Here is a 13,866-nt window from a genome sequence, read left to right on the forward strand (position 1 = left end):
CTCTAGACCTGATTTAGCCTATTTAGTCACATTTCTATCGAGATCTCTTGAAAATCCTACTGCTGAAGGTATTGAAAGACTTAAAGGAGTTTTTAGATATATAGCAGGCACCCTCAGTTATGGACTTCTATATCAGCACAATGCAGAGAAAGGGATTCTTGGCTGTTTTTCAGATACAGATTTTGGTGGTTGCATCAAAACAAGCAGATCAACAACAGGTGTTGTAATAACTTATCCAGGCGCTACTGTTCCATGGCTCTCAGAGATCAGTTACTGTTTCTACGACAGAAGCAGAAGTTGTCACTGCAAGTGGAGCCTCAAAATAATTACTTTGGCTTAGTTGTTTATTGAGTCAAATGAGCAAATTGAAAGAAGTTCCAGTTCTACAGATAGACAATGCTGCTGCTGTTAGACTTGCAGAAAATGCAGAACATCATCATAGAACCAAGCATATCCAAAGAAAGCACTTCTTCATTCAAGAGGATGTAGCAGAAGGTAGATTGACTGTCAATAAAGTTACTTCAGAGCACCAAGTTGTAGATATCATGACCAAGCCACTAGCCGCCCCTCATCTGCAGATTTTGTATGCAAAAATACGACTTATACAGAGTGTGTTGTTTAGTTTTATTATTTTCTTCTAGGTATTTATTTAGGTATTTTATTTGAATTTTATTTAACAAGGGAAAGTGTATCTAGTTTTTAAGTGTTAAGTAAAATTCTCCAAGATAGCGCTACTATCTAATTCTTTTTACTATCTCGATGCATTTTTCTCTTAGTAAAAGAGAACAATAACCTCAAACGTGTTATCAGTAGTTATCTTCATCTTAGACAATGTTGGTTGAAAGTTCTATAATAAAGTGTTTTTGGTACTAAAGTTTTAGCTTCCTTATTACTTTAATAATTGACACTGTTTCTAAACCATATATCAACGCAGGACATCATCATAGACTTCAAGATAATAAGATCTTTGAGATTTTGTGGTATCCTCTTGTCACACAGGATTCCCATAGCTGTTCTCCATTTATACCAGCCAGACTGGACACTTCTGCTGATCTCTGACCATCATTCTGCACCACTGAACCCAGATATCTGAAGGTTTTTCAATGGCACAGGTTTCACTTGGAGATGTTCCAGTCTAGTTCCTCTACATGCCATGTATTCAGTTTTTGTCCTACGCAGTCTCTTACCTCTGCTCTCCAATGCAGACCTCCATTTTTTGAATGAAATATTCAGTTCTCCATATGATTCAGCACACAACACAATGTCATCAGCATGCATCATGGTCCAAGTAGCTTTTAATTAGATCCCTTCAGATATTGAGTCTATAAGGATGACAAAAAAGTAGTGGATTAAGTGCTGAACCCTGATGAACTCTGACTTCAACAGACTCTTTGTTTCTTCAGTCCTGCACTTTACATACAACCTGTGACAATAAATGTTGGTGAATGAAGTCAGAATGGTCAATCCGGCAACACTAGCAACACACAACGCTGCACCTCCGTAGCAGCAGTTTTTTACCACCTGCTCCCTGCTCCCAACGTTGTTCAGTTGAGCATCGTGTGTGTGCCATGTAAGACCTGTTTGACACAGTGCATGTTTAGTGCATTAATTCTGAACTGAGAACAGGAGCATGAACGACCGAAAGATCAATGTACAGTTTTGTTTTAAGCTTGGCAAGACACCGAAAGAAATACATGCGATGCTGGTACATGTTTATGAAGATAAAGCACTGACCTTGAAGTGTGTGTACGAGTGGTTCAGGCGTTTTCGAGGAGGCCGGGAAATTGTTTCTGACAACCCCCATAGCGGAAGACCAGGGACCGCTGTCAGTGACAAAAACATTGAGATGGTGAGGACATTAATCACGAACGATTGGCTATTAACTGTGCGCATGATAGCGGATGAACTGCAGATTAACCATGAATCCATGCAACAAATCGTTACCCAGAAGTTAGGGAAGAGGATAACGTGTTCTCATCTTGTGCCACATCACTTGACTGATGATCAGAAGCAGGCACATTTAAAGGCTTCACAGGATTTTGTCGAAATGGCAGATGCAACACCAAATTTCTTGAACTGTATTGTCACTGAGGATGAAACCTGGTGTCTCAGGTACGATCCTGAAATGAAATAGCAAAGTATGGAATGGTGTTCTCTGACATCCCCTCATTGGAAAAAGGTCAGAGCCGAAAACTCACGATCAAACTCGCTATGAAAGGAAAGAGATTTGACAATATTCCTGACATCCAACGAAACGTGACGAGGCTTTTGAACACCATCCCAAAGGAAGCCTTCTTGGAATGTTTCCAGGACATGTATAGCTGATTTCAACAATATATAGTTATGGGAGGACCGAGCTCAATAGCTGCAGTCGCTTAAGTGCGGCCAGTATCCAGTAATCGGGAGATCGTGGGTTTGAGTCCCACTGTCGGCAGCCTTGAAGATGGTTTTCCGTGGTTTCCCATTTTCACACCAGGCAAATGCCAGGGCTGTTCCATAATTAAGGCTATGGCCGCTTCCTTCCAACTCCTAGGCCTTTCCTATTCCATCGTTGCCATAAGACCTATCTGTGTCAGTGCGACGTTAAGCAAATAGCAAAAAAAAAAAAAAAAGTTATGGGAGGGGACTATTTCAAAGGACAGTAAGGTCCCTGTCGTGCATTGTTCATCTATGTTGATAGTACAGGACTATTCACTGAACTTTATTGTCACAGGTTGTATATACTGCGTTAGTGTACATATCTTGGATTATCCAGTTACACTTCTCTTGCACTCCTTTATCCTGGAAGCAGTTCCATATCTCCTGTTGTGGAACTCTGTCGTATGCTTTCTCCAAGTCACTGAACACCCTGAAGATGGTTTTCCATGGTTTCCCATTTTCACACCAGGCAAATGCTGGGGCTGTACCTTAATTAAAGCCATGGCTGCTTCCTTCCCACTCCTAGCCCTTTTCTGTCCCATCGTCACCATGAGACCTATCTGTGTCGGTGCGACGTAAAGCCAATAGAAAAAAAATGTCTGACCTTCACATTTGATTTCACCTGGTGACGCAGGGCAAAGATAGCGTCTGTCGTTCCTCATCCAGACATGAAGCCAAACTGTTCTTCATTAATCCCAACTTCACTCCTGATCTTTGTTTCAAGGACTCTCTCAAACAGTTTTATTGTGTGGCTCATCAACTCGATCCCTCTGTAGTTATTACATGAGACAACACCTCCATTATTTTTATAGATGGGAACCAGCACACTCCTTCTCTCTTCATCTGGTATTTGCTCTGTTTGGATGATCTTTCTGAATAAGCTTTCAAGGAAAAGTATTGCTATACTGCCTAAGATTTTCCACACTTCTATGGGTATAAAATTATTATTATTATTATTATTATTATTATTATTATTATTATTATTATTATTATTATCATCATCATTATTATTATTTGTACTAAGAGAAATGAAAACTGCTGTTAAGTGCTGAAATATCAAAAGGATTACACAATAATGAAACAAGCAAGATACTAATTAAATAACTACCGAGCTCCATAGCTGCAGTCACCTAAGTGCAGCCAGTATCCAGTATTCAAGAGATAGTGGGTTCGAACCCCACTGTTGGCACCCTGACGATGGTTTTCCGTCGTTTCCCATTTTCACACCAGGCAAATGCTGGGGCTGTACCTTAATTAAAGCCACGGCTGCTTCCTTCCCACTCCTAGCCCTTTCCTGTCCCATCGTCACCATGAGACCTATCTGTGTCGGTGTGACGTAAAGCCAATAGAAATTTTTTTTTAAATAACTACCGTTCACTGCAGTTAAACTTTAGCCTACTTAAGCACTCGCCCCCTAACGAGCTAATTCTGCTGCCCAGTTTCATCAGCAGGATGGCCTTTAACACTCATAGAGGGGGCTTCTTGTCAGATCTTCAGTATTGTTGTGGGAAGTGTAGGATAAGAAGAAAGCCAAATTAACACAGGAAAAGTGATAGGAAAACAGGACTGACATAAAATGAAATAAGAGATCAAATGGGTCAGTATAATTAATAGAAAAGAACTAACAAGTGAAAATCATGTCATATATAGAAAAATAGGATTTGAAGAAGTTTTGTTTTCAAACCTATTTATTGATGAGATTTATAATTTGTTTAAGAGTTTAAAGTGAGTTCATCTGTTTGACTTAATATATTCATGTTTTATTTTTATAGGTAGATGGAGCCTGGAGTAAGTGGACAGCTTGGTCAACTTGTAGTACAACCTGTGGAATAGGTCAGCGCAAACGGTATCGGAAATGCAAAAACCCACCACCACGAAATGGAGGAGCATTGTGTAGAGGTGGAAAGGAACAACAAGAAATATGTAATCCAACTCCTTGCCCTATCAATGGTGCCTGGTATGTTTCTTTCTTCTTTACTGCATTTTTTTGTGTATTTTTTAAATATATTCACCTATTCATTGAACCTTCTGATCTTTTCCTGAGTGAAAAGATATAGTAAAATTCAAATGAGATCACCTGCAACCATTGCCTTGTGCACAGTGAGTGTCCTAGATATCTAAGAACCTCTTAATTTGTTTGAATAATATGTAGAGCATCTTTCAAACAGTTTTTCAGAGATTTGTGAAGTTCTTAAAAGTACTGCATTTAGCATATGACTAGCATCATTGCAAAGTAGATCGAGAAATTCTCAAAGTTTCCGTTTTTATTCTTGTTATCATTCAGTGTCATCATTTGCAACATGGCAGCTAAAAGTCGAGGTGTTGTATGCTTTTGAATATAATCTATATCAATCCATTTCCATTGCCCATCAGCACTTCTACACAAAATATGCAAGAGGTCTATCCTTGGATAATTCCATGTACAGATGAAATGCAAAGTTTGCCGATAGCAAAGATGAAATGATGGGTGTCCCTGCACATCTGAAGCAAACGTTGACCAGATCAGAGAATCTTTCCAACATAGCGCTGTCAAATCAACAGCTTCAGGCAGCAGGGAACTGAGCATACAATGACATGTCTGTTAAGAAAGTACATAAGAATAAAGTCTTGCTGTCTTGGACTGTTTCAAGCTTTAACCATTAAGCTGCACAATTATTTTTGGACTTGTTCCCAAAAGAATGTAATTCTTCTTCTCCTCTTTTGTCATCTTCTATGTCTCATCCCAGTTAAACAGGCTTGGCTGCTCTGGTTGCTTTCTTCCAGTTTTTCTTGACTTGGACCCTAGCAGAATCATCATTAGAACTTTTTAAGTCCTTCATAATTCTAGCTCTCCATCTTATTTTTTATTGTTCCAGTGCTAGCTTGCTCTCTCAACTTGGTGAACTACATAGTCCTCTGGTCTTTTTTCAATATTACCAAACCGTCTGAGTTAGCATTCTTTTAATGTCTATTAGTTTAGTGTTACTCTCAGAGATTGGCAAATATCATCATTTTGAATTTGTCTTTTCTGGTCACACTATGTGCCCATCGTATCATCAGCATTTCAGCAACATTAAATTTCTGTTCACCCTTTCATTATATTGCTGTACATTGGAACCTTATAGCATAGCTAGACAAACCATTGCCTTGTAAATATTGTCTTTTAGATGGAGTGGTACCCTTTTGTCATAGAGAAAACCTTTTATTGTCTTCCACCTTGACCAGTGTTCAATGTAATCATAAAGCAAACATTTAATTTTATCAAATCCTATATTTTGTGAACTGTATTTGTTCCATCAGAATCATACTCTTGATGGACTTCAACAATACATTATTGTTGACTATAATAAATATTGTTAATTACATTTTAGTACATAAGAAATAACAATATGAATAAGATAGTGCAGTGATGCATTGTTCTCTGGGGACTCATCAAAATGGAGTGGACGCATCAATATAATTATCATAATCTTAAAACTTAATATTTTATGGTAAAGTTGTTATTTCTGACTCTCTCCAAAGAGACAATTTAGTTTTTCTTAACTGCTGCTGTTGACTGAATGCTAAGGATATGGTTTCTACAGTAGTACAACTGGGCTGGAGCAACCTTGTTGCCATGATAGGCGTGGCTTGCAGCAGTTGCTCGGGCTGTGAGGTCACTGTCTGAGGGGAGGAGGTGGAGGGGACACATGACTACCTGGCTTGACTTGCGGCTAGCCCTGATGAGTCACATTTGCTTGGGTGTGGACAAGTTGTGTTTCAAGTCTGTGTAATTATTTGAGAATTAATGTCATTGTTAACTATTGCTTCAAGTAGTTATTTACTTTTTGAGCAACTCTATTTCAAGCACTGAGTGACCAGGAAAAGCTTGTTATTACACAGTTAAGACCTGATCATCCAAATGTGTCTTTAACACACAAGCGTAAAACACAATTGCAAGTTTGTTATTACACAGTTAGGACCTGATAATCCAAATTTGTCTTTAACACAGAAGCACAAAATGCAATTGGCTCTTTCAATCCAGATTGGTACAGTAGGAAACTGTGGCTGACAGCTAGTGAAATCAAGAAAACTTTTTTTTTTCAATTGCCTGTTATTTAGTGGTAATGTTTCATGGACAGTTCATGGTATCAGTGATCTTATACATTTTACAGAAAAAATTAAGTCACATGAAATTAGTTCTTCCCATGTTGGCAACATGTTTAAAGGTATGGAAAGGTTGATATTCAGAAACAAACTGATGAAGGACATAGGCTATCAGTTACATGGCATAATGAATTAGTAGAGGAAAATAGACATGCCTGAAATATGATTACTGATTGCTTAAAATTCTGTTGCAGTCTTACCATAGCAATAAGAAAGAATATATAACACATTTCTAGATTTAGCAAATGAAATTGACTAACTAGATAACACTTAATGTGAAGATTTGTACCTTAATTAAGGTCACGGATGCTTCCTTCCCACTTCTATGCCATCATCGCCGTAAGACCTATCTGTGTCAAAAACATATAAGATGTAAGGTTTTTAAGGCGTTTGCTGTATTAACTAGCGTTTCGTCTTAGGTCTGACACTAGACTCATCAGAGTGGGATGTGTCAGACCCTACCCACTGACACTGGCGTGTATGCAGGTGAACTTATCAGAAGCCCTTATAAGAGGCACAGTCTGATAACTGCATACAGGAGATATATCTCCACAATGGAATGATTGCCTGCTTAGCAATTCCGAATGGAAAATTCTAAATTCCCATGGAGGAAATTAGATATTCTTCACCAATAGAGCATGTCAAAAATGTCAAAAACATATAAGATGTAAGGTTTTTCAGGCATTTGCTCTATTAACCAGCATTTCGTCTTAGGTCTGACAGTAGATGGTGCGACGTAAAGCAGCTTGCAAAAAAAAATCAAAGTGAAGGAAATATTAATTGCTTAGATGTATGATGGTGGAGCAGGCTCCTGAGGAGTACAGCATAGAGTCCAAGAACTTCTAAGAGATGTTTATCTTTGTGCTTACTGTATAATCCCGATTACCACCCACATTTCTTTTCCCAAAAATATTGGTTCTAAATCTTGGGTGCGGGTCGTATTCAAGCCGTTCATTCTCGTAAATATTTACTATGTTTACATGGAGTATTGAAATAGATTTGAATACGGTTACCATACTCAATATACCACATGTAAACGGGCATTCAGGTCTTATTGTGTTTTAGTTGCGTTCTAGAAACCAAGATCGATTTTTTCCTCAATACAGTTACAGTGGCATGTAAACACGAAATGTAAGGTAATGAAATACAGTAAATCAAAGAATATGGGTAAATATGCGGTAAATAAGAAAGCTGCTGCTGCGGATGCTCGATCGTCATTTGTTTGACAAGTGTTGCTGGCATGCTGGGAGCATGAATAGCTGATCTCGCGGGATATCGTACTTTGCGAGAGTCGAGACTGTGGATTACGGAAGTCTATTTCGGTCACATTCGAGTTCCGTATCTGTCCCATGAAAGTGCTGTCTTGATAGTAAGTGATGGATTCAAAACCGCACCTGAGGTCATTTACTGTGCATGAGAAAGCGAAGCTGAAATATATGGAAATCGTGCCATTAGCAGAAAGTACGATATTGATGAATCATGTATTTGTGATTGGCGGAAGAAGAAGGAAAACGTTCTAAAAAGTAACGGCGATCTCAGAGCGTGTGCGGAGTGCAGTGTTTCCAGAAATTGAAGAACAACTCCTCAAATTTGTGATAGAAGAATGTGAGTTAGGATATGGTGTTTCTAGTGAAATATGTCAATAGAAAGCACTAGACATCTCAAAAGAACTCAAAACACAGGGTTTTACTGGAAGCCGCGGTTGGATCCAAAACTTTTATCAGAGAAAGGGATTGTGCATTCTGAGATGTACATCTGTTTCACATCTTCCTGGGGCGTATCAAGAAAAATTAATGGCCTTACAGGATCACATTATTCACTTGAGGAAGCAAAATTCTTATTTGCTGTTGCAAATTGGGAATGCTGACCAGACACCTGTCTATTTTGAAATGCCGTTGGAAAATACAGTGGACACGAAGGATTGTAAAAGTGTAACCATCAGAACAGGTGTTAACAAAAAGCAACGATGCACGGTAATGTTGTGCGTATTAGCGGATGGAACCGAACTTCCTCCATATGTGGTTCTGAAGAGGAAAACCCTTTCGAAAGAAAACTTGCCGTCCGGTGTTATTGTTAGAAAACATGAGTCTGCCTGGATGGACAGTGCATTAGTTGAGGACTGGGTGAAGTGCATTTGGCAACTTCACCCGGGAGCTTTGTTACAAAAACGAAACATGCTTGTGTTGGACAGTTACTGAGGACATACAACTGACACCGTAAAAGATATGATGCGGAAAGGAAAAACTGATCTTGCAATAATTCCTGGAGGACTCACTTCTGTTCTACAGCCATTGGATGTGTGCATGAACCAGCCTTTCAAAACTACAATGAAACAGTTGTACATCGAATAGATGTCTGGTGGTCATCACGCATTAGCACCAACCGGACGAGTGCAGAGGCCTGAAGTGGGACTAATATGCAGCTGGATCAAGACCGCATGGGTACACATTCCCAATGATCTAGCCTCCAAAAGCTTAAAGAAATGTGGAATTTCAAATTCAGTGGACAGTAGTGAGGACAATTATTTGTGGAAAGATGCCAGCGATGATAGTTCCTATGGTGAAACTTCAGATGACGATGGTGAATTGTGAATGATCTGAGTATCGGACCGATTTTATTCATGACTTTTGTGATGATTTTATTAATTGTAAGCTGTTTGAATTTATATTTGTGGTATATTTGAAGAAAATTAAATAGGCATGTAAGTTACTTGATTTTTTTATTTTTTTCCGTATTTTGCCATCTCATTTTTAGGGTGCGGGTCTTATTCGGTGATGGGTGGTATTCGGGATTATATGGTATTTTGTACACCATTGTGGCCACCAACATTTTGGTAATCTAGAAAGAGAACAGATTTACTTAATACTGTGTGTGAGTGATGGGCACGCATTCCCAAGGTTTACCTTGAACCTTTCAAACAAGGTGAAATTTATGGTGAAGAGTAGTGTCATCTGTATTTCAACGCAGCGAAGCCCTGAGAGATTGCTTCGAGATTATTCAAGAGGATGGCTCATGGGATTCTGCGTCAACGAGAGTAGCAACTGAACTAATCAATTTTCTTGAAGATGAGGAGTTCAGTTTTTCTTGGAAAAGTTTAGGAGAATTATGCCTGTAGTCAAAATGTTTTACAACATTCTGCAGAAGAAAGTCACAACTAAGGTACATGCAAATCAACATCTTCAAAAATTTTGTGAAATGAAATAAGCTATTCACCAGGAGAGAGCTCTGTTACATGTAATCTTTTAAAAAAGAGGAAAAAGGTGTTAATATAAATGCATATGCTATTGAATGCTGCAATATAATTATTCGGTAAGCCAAGGAAAGATTTAGTAAAACTAAACATCTGGAGTGCTTTAATTTAGTTAATGTGGCAAAATTCTGTGACATGAAGTGTAAGTTCCCTGATGATTTGTGCAACAGTAATACAAAATATCACCCTTTCATAGAAGCAGGAAAGTTGAATAATTAACTCTGTATTGTTTATTCTAGTGAAGAATTTAAAAACATTAATTATGTCAATGCATTGTACTTTTCTCTCATTGAAAATAACTTAGAGAATACTTTTTCATAAACAGTAATATGGTCAAATATAATTTTAACAACTCCAGTGACAACTGCTGAATATGAACAATGTTTCATCATATTTAACACACTGGAGATGGCTATATTTGAATGTGATACCCTCCAAAAGTCACAGGTTTTTTAAATGGTTCCTGAAACTTTTTTCAAGGCTAGAGAAGGCAATTATTGAAAAAACTTTTGAAATATAAAAAAATACTTTTCTCTACATAAGAATGAGTTTTAATTATCATAAAAGTGCAGCAATTTATCTTATATACAAAAACCAATGTCCTGACCGACCGACTCATGAATGCCCAGCTGAAACCATTAAAGCTAGAGACATAAAATAGTTAGGATATGTTCGTATAAGTGTGTGAGTGCTAAAAGATGGTTTTACACAATTTTGATTTTAATGGGTTGAAATAAGGGTCAAAATTTTTATTTTTTTATTTTCTCAGCCACAAAATAAATTACATCTTCATTTTTTCACCAAAACATTATTCAAATACATTCATAAAATACAAATTCTGCAGCTTCTGAAATTTGACTCTCAAGGAGTGCACAATGGTGCATCCTAAATTTAGCCCTTGTTTTCTATTTTCTTGACCACAAAATAAAATAAACTTTGTCTTTGCAATAAAACATTCTTCATATGAATTACTAAAATATAATTTTTGCATTTCTTAAAATTTGACTTCAAAGGAGTACGAAAGGTTAAACAAGGGTTTATTCGATACTTACCGTTCATTGATTTTCTGAGCCATGAAATAAAATACAATATTTTTGCACTAAAACATAAAAAATATCATAAATACAATTTCTGCATTTATTGAAATTTAACTTGCAAGGTGTGGAAAGGGTTGAAGAAACATAGATTCAAAATTTAACCATATTTTAAAATTTTTTCAGCCACAAAATACAATACAACTTCGACTTTGCACTAAAACATTCTTCATATAAATGCCTAAAATACAACTTCTGCATTTTAAAATTTGACTTACAAGGGGTGCAAAGGGTTGAACAAGGATATATTTTTATCTATATTATTCTATATACTGGTATATAAAAACCAATGTCCTGACTGAATGACTCATAAATGCTCAGCCAAGATCATTAAAGCTAGAGACATGAAATCTAAAGGATATATTTGTATAAGTGTGTACATGAGTGCTAAGAAGGGGTTCTATACAAAAAATTATTTTAATGGGTTGAAATGGGGTATATTCTAAATGTATCTTTAACAAATTTTCTGGACCACAAAATGAAATACAACTTCATTTTTGCCCTAACACATTATCTATATAAATACCTAAAATGTAATTTCTGCACTTATTGAATTTCAACTTACAAGGGGTGCAAAAGATTGAACAAAGATTTCAGCTGCGAAATAAAATACACTTCGTTTTTGCACTAAAACATTCTTCATATAAATACCTAAAATACATTATTTCTATTTTTGAAATTTGACTTACAAGGGATGCAAAGGGTTGAACAAGCATATGTTTGAAATGTACCTTTTTTTTCGATTTTCTTGCCCGCAAAATAAAATACAATTTCAACTTTGAACTAAAACGTTCTTCATATAAAGGCATAAACTACAATTTCTGCATTTTTTGAAATTTGCCTTACATGGGGTGCAAAGGGTTGAACAAGGGTATATTCTAATAAATATATATATATAAACCAATGTCCTGACTGACTCGTAAATGCCCAGCAGAGACCATTGAAGCTAGAGACATGAAATTTGTAGAAAATATTTGTATAAATGTGTACGTGAGTGCTAAGAAAGGGTTTTACAAAATTTAATTTTGAAAGAATTAAAATGGGGGTATATTCGAAAATTAACTTTCTTTCTTTTTTCCTCAGCCACAAAATTAAATACAGTTTTGCTTTTGCACTAAAACATTCTTCATATAAATTCCTAAAATGCTGTTTCTGTATTTTTTAAATTCAACTTCCAATGGATGCAAAGGATTTAACAACAGTATATTCAAAATTTACAGCTTTTTTAAAAAATATTTCAGCCATAAAATAAAACTTTGTTTCTACACTAAAACATCCTTCATATAAATGACCAAAATGTAATTCCTGCAATCTTTTAAGTTTGAGTTGCAAGGTGTGCAGCGGGTTGAATAAATGTATACTGTAAATTCAAAATTTACCTTTTTTTTATTTCCTCGGCTGCAAATTGAGATGCGACTTTTCTTTTGCACTAAAACAATCTTCATATAAAAAACTAAATTACATTTTCTGCATTTTTGAAATTCGACTTAATGAAAGATGCAGAGGGTTGAACAAGTGTATATTCAAAATTACCTTTTTTTTGGCTGCAAAATAAAATAATTAAAACTTTTTAAAAATCTAAAACAATCTTCTTATAAATACCTACATAAAATGAAATTCTTCATTTCATGAAATTTGATTTACAAGATGTACAAATGGTTGAAAGCTGATTCAGACAGTGATCAGTGACCAGCCGAGACTATTAATGTTAGAGAGATGAAATTTGACAGATATTATTCATATAAGTATGTAAAGCTGTGCTCAGAGATGGTTTTACAAAATTTTGATTTTAAAGATTTTATATGAGGTATATTTAAAATTTACATTTTTAATATTCTTGGTTGCAAATTAATATAAAACTTTCTTTTTGCAGTAAAACATTTTTCATATAAATACGTAAAATACGATTTTTTTTTTTTTTTTTTTTTTTTGGACATTCAACTTACAAGGGAAGCAGAGGGTTGTACAAAAATTTCTGTCACAAATACTTTATAACGACATGAGATAGCATCATTCTTGCTAAGAAATTGTTATCTATACTGTGAGTTTGACTACCTCTTTAATGGTGGCTTAGTCAGGATAATTGTAAGAGAATGCTAGGAGCAACATGATATGATAAAGTGGTCACTACATTGATCGCATTCGACAACACAACAGCTGTATCCAGATGACTACTTTTGAAGGTGATCAGATTGTAGAAAAATGTTTTATGCCAACTTACAAAGTCAAGTATAATCGTTTACATGGGAGCTGGTTGCTAGATACAGAAGAGAAAGCTCAGTTTTACATTGTAGTTTTTGTCGGTGAAGATGAAAATGCATGTCAAACGTGCTCTAACTAATCCAGCATTAAGCAAGAGTTAGTGAAGCTACTAAAATGAATGCTTCAATTAAAACAATAGTGGACAAAGCCGCAACAGATAGTACTAGTCTTATATAAATTTATGAAGATGGTTTCTGCAAAAGAAAAAATAATTGTGATGCTGTTATGGATGTCAGTCAGGTTAAATATTTTGAAATTTGACAAATATTGAGGACACGACTATTAAAATATATTATATAATATACCGAGTCAAACCTAAGTGGTCAATTTACTTGGGTATCCTTGTTTAGAACCAGTAATTTAATTTCTCACCATTCATTGTTTGATGACGGGCTTGTATCGAGTAGCTGCACATTGTCACCTGTACACAGAAAGCAACCCAGATTTTTAGTGAGTCATATAAAACAATATTACAGAACTCACTCGACACTAATTTGAAATAAGCTCATTATTTCAGTTTACTTGCCTGAAGCATCAGAATAATTGTGTTTATTTGGTGTGTAATTCCCATCTGCATCCTCAGTTTCAGAACTCGAGTCTTCCATAAGAACATCCAGTATGGACTCATTGTCTGAATTTTGTAACACTTGAATTAGACATGCTAAATATTCACAAGAATGACACAAACGAGTCTGCCTCTCTTCCAGTCTGCAGGCA

The 13,866-nt window shown here is 36.1% G+C and overlaps 1 protein-coding gene across 2 annotated transcripts in view; it reads left to right on the forward strand.

The window, feature by feature from the left end:
* LOC136858164 (hemicentin-1) overlaps positions 1 to 13,866 on the forward strand; it is a 709,155-nt gene that overhangs the window by 497,820 nt on the left and 197,469 nt on the right. For both annotated transcript variants that reach the window (XM_067137503.2, XM_067137504.2), the window contains exon 31: positions 4,195 to 4,375. In XM_067137503.2, coding sequence (XP_066993604.2) covers positions 4,195 to 4,375 — 181 coding nt within the window. The remainder of the gene's footprint in view (positions 1 to 4,194; positions 4,376 to 13,866) is intronic.

This window comes from Anabrus simplex, chromosome 1, assembly GCF_040414725.1.
Source record: "Anabrus simplex isolate iqAnaSimp1 chromosome 1, ASM4041472v1, whole genome shotgun sequence".
Classification (NCBI taxonomy): Eukaryota; Metazoa; Arthropoda; class Insecta; order Orthoptera; family Tettigoniidae; genus Anabrus; species Anabrus simplex.